General features: G+C 42.4%; 1 protein-coding gene across 2 annotated transcripts in view; it reads right to left on the bottom strand.

The window, feature by feature from the left end:
• Window positions 1-22,853, bottom strand: part of LOC145344818 (testican-3-like) — a 522,820-nt gene that overhangs the window by 186,410 nt on the left and 313,557 nt on the right. For both annotated transcript variants that reach the window (XM_080192030.1, XM_080192021.1), the window contains exon 5: window positions 16,332-16,446. In XM_080192030.1, coding sequence (XP_080048156.1) covers window positions 16,332-16,446 — 115 coding nt within the window. The remainder of the gene's footprint in view (window positions 1-16,331; window positions 16,447-22,853) is intronic.

Here is a 22,853-nt window from a genome sequence, read left to right as displayed (position 1 = left end):
ACCAGGCCCTTGCATCAGGAATTCGTGGGCTGGAATATTCCCCTTTTCAATTGGACAGAAACAACGGCAGAAGAAAATGATCATCAAGCAGCATGGCGAGAAATCCTACCTCCCTGTCATTTTCCTGAGAGCTGGTGGGTGGGAATTGGAGGGATTGGACCTTGAACAGGCTTGCTCCTATTAAGGAGCTAACTTACATTTGTTGTGGGCTCATGAAAAGCTCATTTCCAATAAGAATTTTTAAAATTTTCAGTGAGGCAGCTGCATTGAGCAGCTGTTGGGTTTCAGGCCAGCTGCATGAAAGAGAACCATGAAATGAAGGTGGGAAAAGTTTTACAAGTAAAATGTTTTTATCTTTCAGAATTTAACAGGGTCATGTTCTATTTATTTTTCTATACCTTTGATAACTGTCAAATTTATGTTTCAATGTACCTTTTGGTAATAATTTACATTTTTTATTAGAATATTTGTAATGAGTAAATTTGCTGTGATTGTTTCTTATGTGCCAGCTCTATTAAACTGATGCACAATTAAGGATATTTTAATAGTTCATCTGTACCCATTCTCTGGAAAACAAATGCACAGAGTACCATTGCTGATCATTTGAAATGCAGCATTTCTTTGAGGATGGTATCAATCAAGTTTTAATCTTATAAAATTGCCTAACCTGAGATTGCCTTGGATACACTGTTAATTAGAAAACAGGCCACATTTTCCTATTCCAGAGCCTATGTTCCCACCTTGGGTCTGCCTCACTGAATGATACACCTGTCTCCAGACCAATCAAGGCCCAGAATCCCAGAAACCCCCTCCTCCCTTCAGGCTAGCGACGGAGGTGAGTTCACAAGCCAGAATTGAGCAGGCTTCCTGTTTCCTGAGGAGGAAATCCAGCCCAAACTGTTGAAGAGTTGTTCAATTCGTGAAAAGGAACACAACAAACAAGCATTGACGTGAATTTCTCTAATATTCTCTGGGTTTCCCTGGATAAAATCTCAACATTTGCTGACCTACAAATTTAAGATGTAAATTAACAAAAAAAATCAGTATTTTAATCAATGAATTTTCATTATGGATATGCTATTTTAAGTAGGTTGATTTTTTAATTTTATATATATGGTATGACTTTTTAGATACTATAGGTCAGAGTCATGTTTAAACTGATTTAAACGTGGGTCATGACCTGGAATTACTAAAAAATCTGGTATTCATAACCCATTACATTTGTCAATATTTTTAAGGTTCATGAAAGTCTGAATATGGCTATTGAAAATGTTCATTTTCATTTATGATTTTGCAGCCAGAATTGTCGAAAGCTTGTAATTTGCGGTGTAATATAAAGACTTCAGCGTGGATACATTTTTCTTGAAGTTAAATTGAGCAACTGTGAAAAGCAAAGGAAGTTTGTTTTTTTTTTAAAAATTATGCCTTGAAAACTTTTAGGTTTATGATTTGTTTATTATTGTTAATAGTGTCACAAATAGGCTTACATTAACAGTGCAATGAAGTTACAGTGAAAATCCCTCTAGTCGCCACACTCCGGCGCTTGTTCAAGTGCACTGAGGGAGAATTTAGCATGGCCAATGCACCTAAAAAAAAGTGGCATGGACAAGTTGGGCCAAAGAGCCTGTTTCCATGCTGTAAACCTCTATGACTTTATAACCAGCACATCTTTCAGACTTTGGGAGGAAACTGGAGCACTCGGAAGAAACCACGCAGATACGGGGAGAACGTGCAGATTCCACAAAGACAGTGACCCAAGGCAGGGAATTGAACCCGGGTCCCTGGCGTTGTGAGGCAGCAGTGCTAACCACTGTTACAGTTACAGTTGCTGTTGGGTCTGGTATAATATCATTTGAACTTTTCAGATGACATTGTTGCAATTGGATTACAGCTGAAAACTGCAATGGCTTTATACAGTTTAAATTAAAGGTGTGTGGTCTCATTTTAAATCAATTCAAACATTTAAAACACACTATTTTCTTAATTTGGTTACTGAAAGTCTAAGACCCATCATTGTCAATTGCTCCTCACCTACCCCTTAAGAGTTTGACTAACGGGAAGTTGTTCAGAATAGAAGAGGACTTTTTGAACTGGCAAATTAGGTTAAGAGATAGGTCAGTGGAGATGGTGCGGCAGATATTCAAGGGGATATTTCAGAATACAGAGAAGAAATACATTCCAATGAGAAAGAAAAATTCCAAGGAGAGGATAAACTCTCTGTGGAAGTGCAAACAGGTAGTTTGCATCAGTCTTCATTACAGAAGGCAGAAGTAATATTCCAGAAATAGCTACAAGTCAGGAAATGAAAAGGAAGGAGATAATCAAGAGAATTACAATCATCAAGGAAGTGGTAATGAGCAAATTGTTGCATCTGTGAGCTGACAAATCCTTGGGTCCTGAGGCTTTAAGACCCCTGATCCTGGGGTTTTAAGCATAGTGGCTAGTGAGACAGCTAATGCATTTCTTTTAATTTTCCAAAATTTCTTAGATTTGGTAGAGGTTCCATTAGATTGGAAGGTACTAAATGTAACTCCTTTATTCAAAAAGAGAGGGAGATGGAACACAGCAAACGACAGGCAGTTAGTATCTGTTATAGGGGAAAATATCAGAAGGTATTATTAAAAACATAATAGAAGGGAACTTAGAAAAATCCTGTGTAATGAGGTTTTTGTGCAAAGGGAAATGACATTTAACCAATTTATTGGAATTCTTTGAGGGAGTCACATGTGAAGAGGAACTGGTGAACGTACTGTACTCAGATTTACAGAAAGCATTTAATAAAGCACCACATCAAAGGTTATTGCAAAAAATAAAAGCTCATGGTGTAAAAGGCAAAGGTAAAGTCACCATAATCCCAGGTGACCAACAATGGGTGATGATTTGACATGAAGATGACCATACCTCAGGCAAGGGGCAAAGTTGAAAAAGTGGGCCTTCATAAATAACCTCATCTGGCACAGGAATTGAATTTATACTGTTGGCATTGTCCTGCATCAAAAATCAGCTGTCCAGCCAACTGAGCCAAACTGGTCCCCATTCATGGTGTAAGGGCTAACATATTGGCATGGACAGAGACTAACTAACAGGAAATAGAGAGTCAGTGTAAATGGGAATTTTTTGGCAGCATGTGACAAGTCGTGTGCCACAGAGATTTGTGCTGTGATGTCAACCACTGTCAAGGTGCTGTTGCTAAGTTTGCTGACATCACAACAATAGCTAAGAGAATAAATTGTGAAGAGGACATGAGGAGGCTACAAAGGGCAAAAGAATATACAAAGTTGAGTGGACAAAAATCTAGCAAATGGCGTATAATATGAAAAAATGTGAAAATGTTCAATTTGGAAGTAAGAATAAATTATCTAAATGATGAGAGATTGCAGAGCTTTGAGACGCAGAAGACTCTGGATACCCTGATACATGAATCACAAAAGGCTAGTGCGCAGGCACAGCAAGTGTTCGGAAAATTAACTGAATGTTATCGTATACTGCAAGCAGAATGTAATACAAAAGTGGGGAGGTTATGCACAATGACAGTGGTTGAGATCCCAGCACTGATCCCAGTGGCACACCACTTGTCACATGCTGCCAACCCAAAAATTACCCATTTATGCTGACTCTCCATTTCCTGTTAGCTAGCCAAGCTAGACCAACATTTTAGACCTTACACCGTGGGAGGTTATGCTCAGTTATACAGGGCATTGGTGCAACCACATCTGGCCTCATTATTTAAAGAATGATGTTAATGCATTAGAAGCAGTTCAGAGACTAATACCTGGAATGGGCAGGTTGCCTTACAAAGTAAGGCTTGTATCTGGTGAAGTTTATAAAAGTAAGAGGAAACTTGAATGATACAAAATCCTGATGGGTCTTGATAAGGTGAATACAGAAAAGATTTTTCTTTTGTGCGGGAATCTAGAACTAGGGGTCACTGGTTAAAAAATAAAGAGTCGCTCATTTATGACAGGGATGTGTCATAAATGGACGAATTAACAATCATCAGAAACTGGTGATTGATTTGAGAGAAAAATAATAAATTTGATGAAAAAAACAAGGAAAAAGGGAAATATTTGATTCCTTTTCCACTGTCACAAGTTTTATAAGTTACTTTGTTTTTAGTATACAATATTCTTATAGACAGAGGAGGAGACATAAATTGAAGAACCCATTCCCTTTTTGTCCATATTGACTGTTGTTTTGGAGAGGAAGATGTGTGTTTCTCAGCTTCCAAGGTATGTGGTCAATTATAAATAGCATCAGCAAGCTTTTGTGGGTTCAAATGAAAACTGTCAATTTTCACACATTCAACCCTGAAGCCCAAATGCCACATCAATCACTCCCATACACACAAGGGTACAGTTAACACAAATAGTATACTTTTACAAGTTGTAAACCAAAAGAATAGTTCATAGTTCATATGTTAATTCATAGTAGAACAATTGCTGTGGGCCCAAAGAAGAAAGGACTCTTTTGTCCACCTTTGAATTGCCGTTCAGATGGGTTCGAACAACTAAATTAGATATTTAGATTGTTGGAGGATTTCCTTAAAAGGATGAATGTGCAGTAGATCACAAAGCTAGGCAATTGTGATTTAGATATCTGGAGATCAACTTTTTTATGGATGGACTTGAATCAAGCTGGGAAGCTCTTTTAAGATGTACAGCCTCCGGATCCTCAAAGGCAAAGATTACACAGCCTTTGGCTGCAGCTGTTGTCTCTTTTGTTGTTTTCTGCCAAAGTCTATCTGGATCTTCAGATAAAAACTTGATATTTCCAGGCAGTTTTAGTATCATGACAAATACTGGTATTGTTCACCTGGAATGGCTGAGTGGAAAGCCATTGCTACAGAATTAAGATAATGGATGAGTTCTTTATACTGATACAGGATGATTTTGTTTCTGCCAAGCTCTGTGTTAGGGTTCTCATTTGGGAGACATGGGGTGGGATTTTCCAGCTGCACTCGTCACAATGCCGGAAAATCCCATCAGAGGTCAAAGGATCTTTGCATGGTCCGTATCCCACCCGCTACGATTCACATTGCAGGAGGGATGGCAAAATTCTGTACACAGAATCAGAGCTTGTGTTTTGGGCATATCCTCAAACAATAGCAAGTGTGAATTCCACATATAAGCCTGAATAAGGTGCTCCTAAATCGGGAGTGTTCCCCGCCTCCGGAGACATTGTAGATGTGATAACGTTGGGCTGCAGTTACAAAACCATCAAACTGGTTTTGAATGATGCAGCTTGCAGGCTTAAAAGTCAGAGCCCCACCCGCATTATGTTAATTTCCAAATTATATTTAAGATTGTTGCTGACCTACTGACCGGCACTGTTGCTTCACAGAGCCAGGGACCCGGGTTCAATTCCTGGCTTGGGTCATTGTCTGTGTGGAGCTTGCATGTTCTCCCTGTATCTGCATGGGTTTCCTCCGGTGCTCTGGTTTCCTCCCACAGCCCGAAAGATTTGCTGGTCATGTTAAATTCTCCCTCAGTGTCCTTGAACAACTGCCAAAGTGTGACGACTAGGGGATTTTCACAATAACTTCATTGCAATGTTAATGTGAGCCTACTTGTTAAGACTAATAAATAAACTTTAAACTAAACTAACTAATCAGCATAATATGCCCTGACAGTCATAATATGCCTTTATAGAGTTAGCATCACGACATATATGAGATCTGTTTCTTTCATGGATAAGCTTACTGGATGGGTTTCAAAACTACAGTTGAGCCCAGAGGTCCAGAGTAGTAGTTAGTACTTGTGTAACATCAGGAATGTTTATTTTAATGAGCAGACATCCATTTAAAAATCATGAAATAGAGGCTTTTCCTCATTTTTTTCTTGGTCATCCCCCAGGGCTATAAAGTTTCTGAGATATATAGGCATTGCAGTCTTGGTCGAAAAAACAACCTCCAGTGAAGAGAGGAGGATCAGGAGGAGGAGAGTGACAGGAAAATGTGCAGAGCAGGAGGTCCAGAATGCACTGTTTTTAAGAGACCCACTAAACCCAGAGGGTCAAGCGGGACATCAAAATCTTCAGTCAACGCATAGAAGATCTTATGAAACCCCAAGAGTCTCCAGGCAGAGACTGAGCTATCTGCAGAAGATGCACATTACCACAAGTCACAGTCACATCACTTTGTAATATGCTCAGAGGGAAGGTGAGCTCCAGGTGTGTAAGGTGGCCCTTGATGCCTATAGCTTTGAATGTTACTGTCATGCTTAACTTTTTCAGCACAGGATTTTTACACACTCTGCTGCATATCACTTCATAAAGGTCTTCACTGGTGCAATATTTTGAAGGGGAGAGAACTATATTGCCTGCACACAAAAAAACCCGAAGTTAACTGCACAGAGCCTGATGATTTAGAGCAATTGCACGTTTCCACAGGTGTAGAAACCATTGATTGCACTCATGTCACCATAAAGGGTCCTGATGGACAGCCCTACACCTTCATCAACAGGAAGGGCTTCCACTCACTGAACCTCCAGCTGGCTGTGACCACCATCCGTGGATTATACAGCTTTGCACCAGGTACCTGAGCAGCAGCCACAACTCCTTCCCCCTTCGTAACTCACAGATGTCAGACCTGTTTAGTAGCTCTGATTCTTTGGTTGGATGGCTCATGAAAGTAATAATGGGTAGCCTTGAAGAGATTGCTAATGGTACCTGTGAGGGTGCCCAGACTGAGGGACAAAGGAGGTATAATGAGTGTCACAGAAGCACCAGGGCAATAGTCCAGCAGACGATCAGAATCCTGGAGGTAGGATTCAGTCCTGGACAGATCTGGAGAGGCACTGCAGTAGGTTCTTTCACACTTGTCCCTGATGGTAACGGTGTGCAGTGCCTTCCGTAATTATCCAAAAAGGAGATGCTCTGGAGGATGAGGGCCAGGCAGATAGGGTCAATAGTCAGAGAATGATGGAGAGGGTATGGTAAGGGAATACACAAATGTTCAGGTGGTAGGCCCTGGACATGATCAAAGGATGGCCATGATACCAGGGAAGTTATAGTACACTAGACATTTCAATATGTCATACGCCAGTGTAATGGTAGACAGTGCTCATTAGTAAGATCCTTTGCTCATGTGTTATGATTGTGTCCTGTAACCATCATATCTACACACCATCCACTTTCCAATATGAACACAGGAGCCCTCCTGCCTTGCATCTACATTACCAAGTTTTCCGAAACCTTTTGATACAAGTGCCACAGCCCACAATTAAAGTATCAGCATGAGGGCCTGTGAGATGTGTGTTTATTTACAAATGCGGAAGGATTTTTAGCAAACAATATGCAGCTCACCCAGCTGTCCCTCTTGGTGACTAATGTGGATCTTGTTTAGTGCATTTACAGGTTCTCCAGTGCAATGCTTCCCCCTCACTTGGTGCTGCACTGGAGAGGCATGGCTCATCATTTATGACCTCAGCAAGTGTCCTAGAGCAGCTATGGCCTTGAGAAGACTCCTGCTGAGATTGTTCAGTCACTGCAAAACTACTTGGGGATTGTATAAATAATGGTGAATGGAGAAGATGCTTCCTTCATCAGAATGATACTTCCAGATGGAGGCAGCTGCTGCTCATCTTCAGGCACAAGGACCAGCTGGTCCTCCCTAGCAACCGGTGAAGCTCCCAGAGCTGGGATTGTGGCTAAATACCCATTCTCCTTGTTGCCCTGGCTTTGGCTCTCTGAGCTCAGAGCCAGAGCAATGGTGTCTGGGTCAGAGCATATAATAATGTCCACTAAATGCTCAGTTTGTCCCTCCAGGATATTCATCAATCTGTCCACCTAAGAAGCTTATCGCACTGAAGACTGGGTGATCACGGTGCTCATGGCCTGGTTGGACACTCCAAAGTCCAGGCCAGAACATGCATCCTCTCTGACGTACCAACCAAAACTCAAAGTACCTCAACCTGGACATTGAGCATATTCCACCTTACAGGAGGCTCACTTTCCGATCTGAAATCAGACTCTAGGTCACCCCTGATATTCCTCAGTACTCCTAAGAGTTGTTTCACCACACTGTCTGGCAGTTGAACATGCAACCGTGAGGTGCCCTCACCCAGTGTTGGCATGACCCATTTGACATGATTGCTGATGGTATTTTGTGCTCAGACAGGATGTGATGCTGCATTGTCTGAAGGATTTTTCTCCTCCTCAGAGGGGAGTGGCAGCATGGCCTTTGGTAGAGGGTGAGTGAAAGAGGCTTCTCCTTTGAAAAAAAGACATAAGTAAGGGGGATGAGTAGGCAAAGATCTTGCACATTAGCTCAAGGACAAGGCGGCTTAATGTTCAACATGCCTGATAAGATTCTGCAGGCATAGTGGACACTTAAATGAAAACCTGATACTTCAGATAATGAGGTTTATCAAGGTTTCGATATCTGAACTACGTAACCAGCTTCACTGAATGATGCTTACCACTGTCCCTGCCTCTTCCTCTATCTGCATAAGCCTTTTGCCATCTCACCAGACTCAGGCCTTTTTCCAATCTTGCCTCTGCCTGTACTCCAGGAGGACCATCAATGTCTCCTCCTCAAAACGACTGTGAGTTTTCAGGTTTGGTAGTCACCAATCTGCTCTTGTAAGGATTTGTAAACACGCAATCCGTAATAATTTTAGAATATCAATGGTATGTCTCCAATCCACTAACATCTGAGTGAGTGACAGTTTGGATGCTGTGCTCGTGTGTAATATGCTCATTCTGTGAAAGCCCCCCCTAGAGTTGGAGCATTGCTTGAAATGCAATGACATTGTTGAAGGCAGCTGTGTCCTTGTAGAATCATGCTGCCTTTGATGACCAGCCAAACTCATTTTCCTCCTACAATTGCAAGCACACTCTGTAGCACTGGCCCAGGATTGCACATGCTGAGAATTTACTCACCCTGACCATCCTCATTAGGCCTTTGAGCCTTTTTTGGCAATGGGATCATGCACCTCTGATATCACTGACCTACTTCGTCATCTCCTCCCATGCTGCATATGTCTGCCTTGGCTTCCTGTCCTTGCCAGGGGTTGGCATTAGCTGTTCACATCTTGCAGGAATGCCTGCACCCAGGAGAGCTCCAAGTGAATCCAGCTGCTGGTTTGACCCATCTTCCCCACATCTTCCTTCACTTCAATGACACAGCTATCTCTGTTGGGAAACTTGGTAAGAAGTCTCACAAAACCAGGTTAAAGTCCAACAAGTTTATTTGATAGTAAACCCACAAGTTTTCGGAATGCTGTTCCTTCATTGGGTGAGTGGAAAGTTCTGATCAGAGAAGGACATATAAAGGCACAAACAGTTTACAGAATACTGATCAGAATGCAAGTATTTACAGCTAATCTGCTATTCAAGTCTTAAAGGTACAGACAATGTGAGTGGAGATAGCATTAAGCATAGGTTAAAGAAATGTGTATTGTCTCCAGACAGGACAGTAAGTGAGATGTTGCATGTTCAGGCAAATCATGGGGGTTACAGATAGTGTGTTATGAACCCAAGATCCCAGTTGAGGCCGTCCTCATGCGTGCGAAACTCTGTGTGTCGTGAAGGCCGCCTTGGACAACGCTTACCCAAAGATCAGAGACCGAATGCCCATGACCGCTGAAGTGTTCGCCAACAGGAAGGGAACACTCTTGCCTGGTGATTGTCGAGCGATGTTCATTCATCTGTTGTTGTAGCGTCTGCATGGTCTCCCCAATGTACCACGCTTCGGGACATCCTTTCCTGCAGTGGATTAGGCAGACAACATTGGCCGAGTTACTAGAGTATGTGCTGTGTACCTGGTGGATGGTGTTCTCATGTGAGATGATGTCATCCATGTCGATGATCCAGCATGTCTCACAGAGGTTGCTGTGACAGGGTTGTGTGGTGTTGTGGTCACTGTTCTCCTGAAGGCTGGGTAGTTTGCTGTGAATAATGGTCTGTTTGAGATTGTGCAGTTGTTTGAAGGCAAGAAATGGCGGTGTGGAGATGGCCCTGGCGAGATGTTCATCTTCATCAATGACATGTTGAAGACTCTAGAGAAGATGTCGTAGCTTCTCCGCTCTGGGGAAGTACTGGACGACAAAGGGTACTTTGTCCACCGTGTCCTGTGTTTGTCTTCTGAGGAGATCGGTGCGGTTTTTCGCTGTGGCGTGTCGGAGCTGTCGATCGATGAGTCGAGCGCCATATCCTGTTCTTATGAGGGCATCTTTCAGCATCTGGAGGTGTCTGTTGCAATCCTCCTCATCTGAGCAGATCCTGTGTATACGGAGGGCTTGCCTGTGGGAGGTGGCTTCTTTAACACGTTTAGGGTAGAAGCTGGAGAAGTGGAGCATCGTGAGGTTATCTGTGGGCTTGCGGTACAGTGAAGTGCTGAGGTGACCGTCCTTGATGGAGATGCATGTTTCCAAGAATGCAATCGATTCTGGAGAATAGTCCATGGTGAATCTGACGGTGGGATGGAACTTGTTGATGTCATCATATAGTTGTTTCAGTGATTGTTCATCAAGAGTCCAAAGGAAGAGACTATCATCGAAGTATCTAGTGAATAGCGTTGGTTGAAGGTCCAGTGCGGTGAATAAGTCTTGTTCGAACCTGAGCATGAAGATGTTGGCGTATTGAAATGCGAACTTGGTCCCCATGGCTGTTCCGTGTGTTTGGATGAAGAACTGGCTGTTGAAAGTGAAGACATTGTGGTCCAGGATGAAGCAGATAAGTTGTAAAATTGCATCTGGAAACTGGCAGTTGTCTGCATTGAGTACTGACGCAGTTGCAGCAATGCCATCGTCGTGGGGGATGCTGATGTAGAGCCCCGAGACAACCATTGTGATGAGGAGTGCCCCTGGTCCAACTGCTCCATGTGTGCTGAGTTTCTGTAGGAAGTCCGTAGTGTTGCGACAAAAGCTGCGGGTTCTTTGTACAATGAGTTTCAGGGTGTCCTCGACGTAGCCGGAGAGGTTCTCCCACAGGGTCCCATTGCCCAATACGATGGGACGGCCGGGTGTGTTTGGCTTATGTATCTTTGGGAGGCAGTAGAGATCTCCAACGCGGGGAGTATGTGGGATGAGAGCACGGATGGTGCTCTGAAGGTCTGGATCAAAGGTCTTGATCAGAGTATTGAGTTGACGGGGGTATGCTCTTTGGTTGGATCTGCAGGTAACTCTCTGTAGTGTTCTTCGTTGTTCAGTTGTCGTACACTTCTTTGCTCCGTTCAGTATGATGATGGCCCTTCCTTTGTCTGCTGGTTTGATGATAATGTTGCGATTGGTCTTGAGAGCATGGATGGCATTGTGTTGTGCTTGGATGATGTTCGGGGCTGTCTTGTGAGTGTGGTCGATGAATCTAGTGTTGACGCACCTTCTGATGGCTTGGGCATATGTGTCCAGTCAAGAGCAGCGGCCTTTCGGAGGAGTCCAATTGGACTCTTTCCTCTTCGGTTGCTGCACTACGGATCTCTCTGTTGGCTGTTCTGGTTCATTGATTGTCTCATTGTGTTTGCTGTTGGCCTCTTGGGGTTTGTGAAAGAACTCCCGCAGCCTCATTCCCCTGATGAATTCCTCTGTGTCCACTGCGAGACTGATGGGGTCCATTTTGGTGGTGGGAAACTTGGTAACAACCATACAACTCCTCCATTCAAAAGAGTGAGGAATTGCTCTTGATTAAAAGAATGCAACCTCTGAACTGTGCCACACTTTGGAGACAGTAGAGCTCAAAATATAGGCAATCATCTTAGAAGCCTGCAAAATGTTCAATGTCAAATTACCCAGAAAAGTCAAATATTCAATCCTACATTTCCCAAGTCCCTATACATTGTCCCATGTCAGGGGACCCTTCAAGTATTGGCCATGATTTCACTGGTGGGTCACCCCACTCCTCAGCACTCATTGGACAGGATGAAGGCCTCAAACCCACCTTTTCGATTGATTAGCCCCAATCAAGGTACTATTGAATACATTCCAAAAGCAGACCTGGAAATCAAAATACCATTGACTTCTTGGTGCAGAACCCACCCAAGGTATTATTCTGCCCCTAATAACCTTAATATTTACACTCCAAGGGCCGATCCCACCCAATGGGATGCAATTCTGAACTTTTTGGGAGTTTCCTATATACTGTGTTGAAGTTGGAAAGGTCACTTGAACCTTGGTTGCCATCTTAACAATTCATCAATGTCAAATGTGTGGATAGGGGAGGTGGCTGTAATGATGAATATTTGCAGACCCTGGTTCAAATCCCATCATGGCAGGTGGTGGAAAGTTTATTTATTAGTGTCACAAGTAGGCTTATGTTAGCACTGTAATGAAGTTAATGTGAAAATCCTCTAGGTGCCTATTCAGATATACTGAGGGAGAATTTTAGCATGGCTAATGGACCTGACCAGCATGTTTTTCAGACTGTGGGAGGAAACCGGAGCACCAGGAGGAAACTCAAGCAGACACAGGGGGAACTGCGCTCAAACAGTGACTCAAGCTGAGAATCAAACCCAGTCCATGGCACTGTGTGCTAACCACTGTGCCACTATGCAACCCCAATAAATACAGAATTTAAAGTCTAGCTTTTTGCTAGCCATGGGGAATATATAAGGGTAAAACACAAAGTCAGATCATGAATTTGAGATATGGATCAACTTTGATCTCATTCAATGGAGGAACAGGTTTAATAGACTGAATGGTCTCCTCCTGGTCTTGTGTTCTTGTGAGGTAAAGTAGTAAGATATTTGTGTGGATCATAAATTGGCATCGAGCTGCCAGGCCAAATGGCCTGCCCCTATGCTGTAAAATTCTAGGTAATTCTATGTAATGTGCACATGCTTGGTTTTAATCCCTCTGATTGGATTACCTATCTTCCGTTTATTGCGATCTGGACAGTGTTCTCTAAGTCAACATTTTATTTCCTATCCCTGTTTGCCCTGGGAAAGTGGAGATGGGTCTTTTTTAGCCACAGAATTCCTTGCAGTGAATTCTGTTGTTGTTCTGTTTAGTTGTTCTGCAAGTGCTCAACATGAAGAGAAAATGAAGAGCCAACCACACATTGTAAGACTGGAATCATTTGTAGACTATGCCAGATAAAGAGGGTGATTTCTCCTTCCTTGAGGAACATTAACACTTCTCTGTTATGACAATTAAACTCTCTCACAAAAAGCAGTGGATGCTGACTCAACTAATCACTTGAGATTGATATATTTTTGCTAGCCAAAGGTATACAAGGGTATGGAGCCAAAGCATGTGGATGGAGTTAAGATCCAGATCAATTAATATCTTATTGAATGGAGGAAGTGGTGGCGTTGTGGTATTATAACTGGACGAGTAATCCAAAGACCTATAGCAATGCCCTGGGACCTGGTTTCGAATCCCATCATGGCAGATAGCAGAATTTGAATTCAATAAAAAAAATTCTGGAATTAAAAGTCATGAACATGAAACCACTGTCAATTGTCATAAACACCCATATGGTTCCTAATGTCCATTAGGGAAGGAAATCTGACGTCTTAACTGGTCTGGCCAACATGTGATTCGAGCAATGTTAAATGCCCTCTGAAATGGCCTGGAAAGCCAAATCAGTTGTATTGAACCGCTAAAAAGTCTCAAAGGAATGAAACCAGACAGACCACCGCATTGACCTCTCAGCACTGTAGACCTGTGGGTGCTCCTTATTAACAGCTGGGAACATGTGCCAAAACTGGGAGAGTTATCTCACATACTAATCAAACAGCAACCTGACATAAACAACTATCATTCTGACATTTTATCCTGTTCCATCAACAGAACTTACCCAGTAGTGGTGGTGGCGCAATGGTATTCAATCCAAGAATTGTTGACATAGAAACATAGAAAATAGGAGGAGTAGGCCATTTAGCCTTCAGCCCTTCTCTGCTATTCATTGCGACCATGGCTGATCATCCAAATCAGTAACCAGTTCCAGCCTCCCTTCCCCATATCCTTTGATCCCTTTAGCCCCAAGAGCTGTATCTAACTCTTTGATAAGGCATCCATTGCTTTCTGTGGCAGCAAATTCCACAGGATCACCACTCTCTGGATTAAGAAATTTCTCCTCATCGTAGTCCTGTATGTTTATCTCGTATCCTTAGACCGTGACCCCTAATTCTGCACTCCCCTGCAATCGGGAACATCCTCCCTGCATTTATTCTGTCTAGTCCTGTTGTAACACCATTTGTTCTTGAAATTGGAAACTGTTGCTTTTTCAAGCACTCAAGAGGGCAAATTCATCCGACGTTTAAGGGGAAAACAATTTTTTATTGAATGAAACATTAGCAGTGTAGTCTTCCCTCCCAATACTTTGTATGAAATAAGATTCGTTTTGGAGAAATAAAATTAAACTGGTCAAGTCCAATCAGTTCAACAATACCACTGTCTAGATTTGGGACAATTTTGATGTGATAAAACAGATTCAAGCACAATATAAAAGGTTATTTGGGGAAATAAAAATGGTCCAAGAGGAGGCTTGGTTAAGTCATAACAGACCAAGTGGATACATTTGATCCATGCTTTAAAGATGATGATATTTTATTGGACAGTAAAGTTCCTTTAGGGTTTATGAATGAGATAATAATGTAAACTTTGTAAAACTAAACTGATTGATAACACAAGAAAGAAACAGGAGAATTAGATACCAACTGGGACTGTCCAGAGGTGAAATGGAATAAAGTGCTTGGGCACAATTCACCAAAAGATATTAATCTGGGAGTCGTACATGTACATGTTCGAGTGAAAGTCAAGAAAGTGTAGGTGAGAATGGTTAATTAAGAAAGTAGTTGTGTACTTGCCTATAATCAGGCAGAACAAAAACAGTACACTGGATATTATCATCAATATCAGGACTATGCAACAACAGCTGAGCAAACATCACTTGACCATCCAATGCTAAGATCTGTGGATAGGATAATGTAGTGGCCAAGATTGACTTGTACTGAATTACATGCATCTATGTGTGTCTTCATGATTTACTGATAATATAGTGCACTGTAGCTTTCCGTATCCCTCGGTTACAGGTCAGAGTTGGATGCTAAAGAGATTAGTTTATTTCGCAAATAGCTCAAATGTGACATCATCTTAGAGTCATAGAATCATAGTGGTTTACAGCATGGAAACAGGCCCTTCGGCCCAACTTGTCCATGCCGCCCTTTTTTTTAACTCTTAAGCAAATCCCAATTGCCTGCAATAAGCCATATATATCCATCATACCCATGTAACTATCTAAATGCTTTTTAAAAGACAAAATTGTACCCGCCTCTACTACTACCTCTGGCAGTTTGTTCCAGACACTCACCACTCTCCGAGTAAAAAAAAATGCCCCTCTGGACCCTTTTGTATCTGTCCCCTCTCACCTTAAACCTATCCCTCTAGTTTTAGACTTGCCTACCTCTGGGAAAAGATATTAATGATTTAGCTCATCTGTGCCCCTCATTACTTTATAGACCTCTGTAAGATCACCCCTCAGCCTCCTACATTCCAGAGAAAAAAGTCCCAGTCTATCCAGCCTCTCCTTATAACTCAATCCATCAAGTCCCAGTAGCATCTTAGTAAATCTTTTCTGCACTCTTTCTAGTTTAATAATATCCTTTCTATAATAGGGTGACCAGAATCGCACACAGTATTCCAAGTGTGACCTTACCAATGTCTTACTCAACTTCAACAAGACATTCCAACTCCTGTATTCAATGTTCTGACCAATGAAACCAAGCATGCCTAATGCGTTCTTCAACACTCTGTCCACCTTTGACTCCACTTTCAAGAAGCTATGAACATGTACCCCCGGTTCTCTTTGTTCTGTTACCCTCCCCAAAGCCCTACCATTAACCTATCATGATGGGATACTTGCAGTCAAAGGTAGCCAAATAACAGAACGATAGAACCTGTTCCCTTTGAAAGCTAAAGTGCCCACTGGGGCAAGTGGAAATCTTTTCACTTTCGTGGTAGCCCATGAAACAGTAAATCATATCAGCTTGTGCTTTGTGGAAGAAACACGTATTAATTCATCAATTAATGGAATATTGTAGAATATCTGAACAAGACCAATACTGTTCTTAATCAATGTGGGTTAAATATTTTGTTTAAAATCAACTAGGTCTGAATTACACAGTGGTTATTATTGCAGAACTAATGACCCTTTGTTGCAATTGTAACCATGGACAACATCAACAGCTCGGGTGGGCTTGATTTAAAAGTTTAAAAATAACAAAAGTTGTGTACTTTTTAAATACAATGAAGGGTATATTATGAGTAGAATTATTCTATCCTTTCTTTACAAATGAATTCTGAATCATGGTTGACAGTGCATTCCCACATAATTAAAACATTTTAAATAAAAATGATTAAACATCTTACGGTTTCCTTGTAAATATATCCTACCGGAGAAGAGTAGACATGGCCATCTGTTCCACATACAGGACGAGGATGAACTACTGGACATGGTTTGCAGTTTGCTCCTTTCCATTGCTTGTGGGCCAGATCAGTTTCTTTCATGCTATGTCAAAAATAAGTGTAAAAATTGTCACTTCCTTCAGTGTCAAATCATTCACAACGCATAACATAATATTGCAAAAAGGTGTAACTTTCATTAAAGCTCGTGACTCCTGTTGGCCAGCCTATTTCTTGAACACAAATTGCATTCTGAATATTGCTAATACTTATTATTTCTATTACAATGTCCAGCAGAGTATTTTCACCATTTACTATTTTTAGTAAAGACCATTTTCCTAACATTTGTTTCAAATTTAGTTTTCAGGATTGCTAGAAGCAAACTTTTCAGATGCATAATTAATTCCAGAGCAAGATTTTGAAAGTAAGGCCTTGTCTATACAAACTCCTGCCTTCAGTGTGGTTGTTCCATCTTTGGTGAGAAGAGGATGGAAAATCACTGCAGCAGTAGCTTCCAAGGATCTAGTACTAGAGGTGACATCTTCAGAATATTTGCTGCTTGAGATTGGTTAACAAAAGATGTGGGAAATATGCATACAATCAACAGCTCCAAAAACATTTATATATAGATTCACAATATCCCTTTGTATTTGAGGGACTGGCGTCACTAGCATAACCACAGTTGACACTTGAGAACCTCCAGCTGAAGCAATTTGAAAAGGTCACTGTGTTATTTTAACAGATTTGGCAGCATCTGTGGAGAGAGAATAAAACCAATGTTTCAAGTCTGGATCATCTAGACTTGAAATGTTTGCTCTATTCTTTCCCCACAGATGCTGTCAGATCTGCTGAGATTTTACGGGATTTTCTGCTTTTGTTTCAGATTTCAGCGTCCACAGTAGAATCCATAGAATCCCTACAGTAAAAAGGAGGCCAGCGAGCCTGCACCGACACAATCCCACCCAGGCCCTATCCCCAGTTTTATATTGTATTGTGTTTTTTTTTAGTTAAGCTACACATCACCGCTGCTTGAATTGATGCGTATGCTTGGGCCAGCTGGATCTCTTTACTAAAATGTTATTACTGTTTATTGCAGTCCCATCACCTGAACACTCAGGCAAAGAATAATTGACAAGTTCTGTTTCACTGCTCACTGAAGATTTACATGAATGGATATTTCTGTGTCTACTCATCCTTTTTACACTTAACACTGGACTGTTCAACATGCTTTAATACACATGTCGCTTTTTCAAGGCTAATACATATAAATATGCCATCCCTGATGACTTGGTCAGAAAATTGCAATTTCATACCTGAATGTAAGTTGGACTCACTGACCCATGATATTGCAACTAAGTCTACATGTGCTTCAGCAATGAAAGATTGCATCTATGTACCTTTGTAGTGCACGGGATACTAAAAGAGACAATAGTCCAGAACTTCAGATTTCCAGAAGGTCATACCCTGAAGGTATCCTGCTAGGTGCACTATGGGTCCCTTAGAAGTTCTGACAACTGTCTACATGGTAATTGCCTAGGAAGATTAGATTTCAAATGGGTAATTCCTGTGTCTGGAACCTCCAAAAAAGCATTAGAGTCAGAGGCATCCAACTTACTTACCTGACTAGTTACCCAGGAAATTTTAGGCAAAAAGAAAATCTAAGTCTATGCATAATCACTCACTAATCCTCCAATCACATTGACCTCTAATTAGCCCCTAATCCCTTGAGGAGTTGAAAAAACAAAGTGAGATAGAGAAGTTAGAATCATTAAATGGTTACAGCACAGGATTCCACTTGGACCGCTCTGTCCATCTGGCTCTCTGCAAGATCAGTTCAGTTGCTTACATACTCCCTCATGCTTTCACAGTAGCCCTGCAAATCCTATTCCTTTAGGTGCTAATCTAATTCTCTTTTAAAAGTCATGATTGAATCTGCCTCCACCATAACTTCAGGCAGTGCATTCCAGATCTGGAATTGCTGCATAAAAAAGATTTTTCCCCATTTCATCATCAATCTTTCTGCCATTCACCTTGTATTGGTGTTGTCAGCTGCACACAACCTTACACCAATAGGAACATATTATGTTTACCTATTCTGTCTAGGCCCCTCATGATTTCGAGCACCTGCATTAAATCTCACCTCAACCTTCTCATCTCCAAGAACAACCCCAGCATCAGTCATCTATCCAAGTAACTGATATTTTATATTGCCTCATTTTTCCTACCAAATGTGTTCCACATTTTCTTTGAATTAAACTTAATCTGCCATGCATTTGCCATTTCTACCTTACAACGGTGTCTACCTAAAGTCTTATCACTAACCTCCTCACAGTTCATAAAGTTTCCAAGTTTTACCAAATGAATATTTTGAGATTGTGGCCTGTACACCCAAGTCTAGGTTATTAACATATATCAAGAAAAGAAGTGGTCCTAGTGAACTCCACTGTATACATTCCTCCAATTGAACTACAACCATTTGCCACTCCTCCCCTTTCATTTTATTCAACTTTGCACCAATGATACCACAGTCCATTTTATTCCACGAGCTTCAAATTTGCTGGTAAGTCTAATATGTGGTACTTTATCTTACAGCCTTTGGAATTCCACATGCATCACACCAGCCTCAGTAAGATCATCAATTCCTTCTTATCTGATCAAAAAAGCAATCAAATTAGTTAAGCACAATTTGCCTTTAACAAATCTGTGCTGGCTTTCCTTAATTGATCCACACTTGTCCAAGAGATTGTTAATTTTATCCTAGATTAGCCTTTCTAAAAGTTCTCCCAACACTGAGGTTAAACCGACTGACTATCGTCGCTGGGTTTATCCTTACAACTTTTTTTTTAAAAAAACAAGGATGTCACAATTGCAATTCTCCAGTCTTCTAAAACCTCTCCTATATCTCAGGAGAATTGGAAAATTATGGTTATCCTCCCTTACTTTCCTCAGTATTCTCGGATGCATTCCATCAAGTCACGGTGAACCATGAACTTTTAGTATAACCACCCTTTCTAATCCCTCCTGTATTTTATCAGTTGTAACCCATCCAGTGTCTCAAGCACTTCCACGTTCACTATGATTTCTGCAGCATTTTTTTTGTGATAAAAACAAGGATGGGATTTTCCACGTGCTCCTGTGGTACAAATTTACTGGAGTTCTATGAGGATGTGTCTAGGGCAGTGGATAGAGGAGAGCCGGTGGATGTGGTCTTTCTGGATTTTCAGAAGGCGTTTGACAAGGTACCTCACAAGAGGTTATTGCAAAAGGTCAGGGGACATGGAGTTGGGGGTAGGGTGTTAGCGTGGATAGAGGATTGGTTGTCAAATAGGAGGCAGAGAGTGGGGGTCAATGGGTGCTATTCGGATTGGCGGATGGTGACTAGTGGGGTGCCCCAGGGGTCGGTGCTGGGGCCTCAGCTATTTACCATTTATATAGATGATCTGGAGGAGGGAACCGAGTGCAGGGTGTCGAAATTTGCTGATGACACCAAGATTGGGGGAACGGCAAATTGTGCGGAGGGTGTGGAGAGTCTGCAGAAGGATCTAGATAGGCTGGGCGAATGGGCCAGGAAATGGCAAATGGAATTTAATGTTGGCAAGTGTGAGGTGGTCCACTTTGGTAGGAAGAATGGTAGGAAGGACTATTACTTACGTGGCGAAAAACTGCAGCAGGCGACGGTGCAGAGGGACCTCGGGGTCCTTGTGCATGAGTCGCAAAAACCCAGCTTGCAGGTGCAGCAGGTGGTCAGGAAGGCAAATGGGATGCTGGCCTTCATAGCGAGGGGGATTGAATATAAAAGTAGGGAGGTCTTGCTGCAGCTGTATAGGGCATTGGTGAGGCCGCAGCTGGAGTACTGTGTGCAGTTTTGGGCGCCGCACCTGCGCAAGGATATTTTGGCCCTGGAGGGAGTGCAGAGGAGGTTTACTAGGCTGATACCGGAGTTGAGGGGATTGAGCTATGAGGAGAGGCTGAATAAACTAGGCTTGTACTCGTTAGAGTTTAGAAGAATGAGGGGAGATCTCATTGAGACGTATAAGATGATGAATGGGATGGATAGGATAGAGGTGGAGAGACTCTTCCCGCTCAAAAAAGACAGTAGGACTAGGGGGCACAGCCTCAAGATAAAGGGGAGGCGGTTTAGAACGGAGTTGAGGAGGAACTTCTTCACTCAAAGGGTGGTGAATCTCTGGAATTCTCTGCCCGTTGAAGTGGTGGAGGCTGCCTCGCTAAATATTTTTAAGAAGCGGGTTGATGGGTTTTTGATAAGAGAAGGGATTAAGGGTTATGGGGAGAGGGCGGGAAAGTGGAACTGAGCCACGACAGATCAGCCATGATCTTATTGAATGGCGGGGCAGGCTCGAAGGGCTAGATGGCCTACTCCTGCTCCTATTTCTTATGTTCTTATGTTCTTATGTTGCGCATGGTGGAGAAAACGGCCATTGGCCAGCTGCAGGATTGGAAGCTTCTATACACCACCGCTCCTCCCAAGAAACGCAGGGCAGGGGTTTGCTGATAGAGGGACCAGAACTTCCTACTGGCAAGAACAGCCAGATAACCTGGCCCAAATGTTATTTTATAGTTCTATCATTACAATATTTTTTGGAAATCATTCAGGAGCTGGTCTTTGTTATTCTGGGCAGCACAATGCTTAACACTGCTGCCTCACAGCGCTAGAGACCCGGGTTTGATTCCGGCCTTGAGTGTCTGTCAGTGTGCAGTTTGCACATTCTTTCCATACCTGCATGGATTTCCTCCAGGTGCTTCAGTTTCCTCTCACCGTCCAAAGATGTGCAGGTTAGATGTATTGGCCATGCTAAGTTGTCTAGTGTCCTAAAATGTGTAGTTTAGGCGGATTAGTTCGATAAATGTGTGGGATTACAGGGATAGGGGTGGGCTTGTGTAAGATGCTTTGTTGGAGAGTCAGTGCAGATTCGATGGGCCAAATGGCAATCAAGCAGGCTGCCCTCCTGGATTATGCCAAGCTTCTCGAGCGTTGTTAGAGCTGCACTCACCCAGGCAAGTAGAGAATATCCCATTACACTCCTGATTTGTACCATTTAGATCATGGATAGGCTTTGGGAAGTCAGGTGGTGAGTTACTCACCACAGAACTCCTAGCCTTTGATCTACTTTAATAACCATTCTTTATGTGGCCAGTCCAGTTCAGTTTCTGGTTAATAGTAACTCCAAGGATGTTGGTAGTGGGGGATTCAGCAATGGTAAAGCCACTGAATATCAAGAGGTGATGGTTAGATCCTCTCTTATTGGTGATGGTCATTGCCTGGCACGTGTGGTGCGAATGCTACATGCCACTTATCAGCCCAAGTCTGGAAATTGTTCAGGATCTGGTGCATTTGGACATGGACTGCTTCACTATCTGAGGAATCAAGAATCATACTGAATATTGTGCAGTCATCAGCAAACATCCCCACTTCTGATCTTATGATGAAAGGTCGGTCATTGATGAAGCAGCTGAAAATGGTTGGGCCGAGGACACTATCCTGAGGGACTCCTGCAGTGATGTCCTGGAGCTGTGATGATTGACCTCCAATCACTTGCCTTTCTGCCAGCTATTACTCCAACCAGTGGAGAATTTTCCCCAATTCCCATTGACTCCAATTTTGCTGGGATTGCTTGATACCATACTTGGTCAAATGCTGCCTTGATGTCAAAGGCAAGTCACTCTCACCTCATCTCTGGCATTCAGCTCTTCTGTCCATGACTGAACAAGACTGTAATGAGATCAGGAGCTGCATGACGCTGGTGGAGCCTGAACTGAACATCTGTGAGCATCTGCCAGGACTAGAAACAGGGAATTCAGGAAGGAAAGAATGGTACAGGCCCTCAAAGTTTTCATTGTAAGATGAATGAAGAGCAAGCAAAATCAGTGATAAAGATACTCCCAAAGTCCAAAAATGTTCAGATTAGGTGGAGCAGGCATGCTAAATTTCCCCTTTGTGTCCAAAGACGTGCAGGTTAGATGGATTAACCATGACAAATGCATGGGCTTATGGGGATTGGGGGAAGGGGGACTATGTGGGGATGCCTTTTTGATACAGACTCGATGGGCCAGATGGTCTTTTTCTGCGCTGTAGGGATTCTATGAAATCAACTATTTAATAAGTCTGCCATTCCCTTATTTTCATTATATCACCTAGGCCTGTCTTTCACATTAAGATTTTTTCTCATTCTCCTTTGCCATCTCAAAGGCTAAAATTTTATAACTCCTCAAACAGGCAGCTTGCAGGTGAGTGCCACATGTTAGCACTGCTGATGACCCTTTTCATCACTTTGCTGATGATCCAGAGTAAACTGATGGGACGGTAATTGACCAGATTGCATTTGTCCTGTCGCTCATGTACAGGACATACCTGGGCAATTTTCCAAATTGCTGGGTAAATAACACTGTTCTAGTTGTTTTGAAACAGCTTCTCTCGTGGCGTGGCAAGTTCTGGAGCACAAGTCTTCAGTATTATTGCTGGAATATTGTTAGGGCCCATAGCCTTTGCAGTAT

The sequence above is a fragment of the Carcharhinus amblyrhynchos genome, chromosome 1 (assembly GCF_965287045.1).
Source record: "Carcharhinus amblyrhynchos chromosome 1, sCarAmb.v2.hapA, whole genome shotgun sequence".
In the NCBI taxonomy this organism is placed as follows: Eukaryota; Metazoa; Chordata; class Chondrichthyes; order Carcharhiniformes; family Carcharhinidae; genus Carcharhinus; species Carcharhinus amblyrhynchos.
The sequence above is the reverse complement of the archived record's forward strand: the minus strand, read 5'-3'. Positions and strand labels throughout refer to the sequence as shown.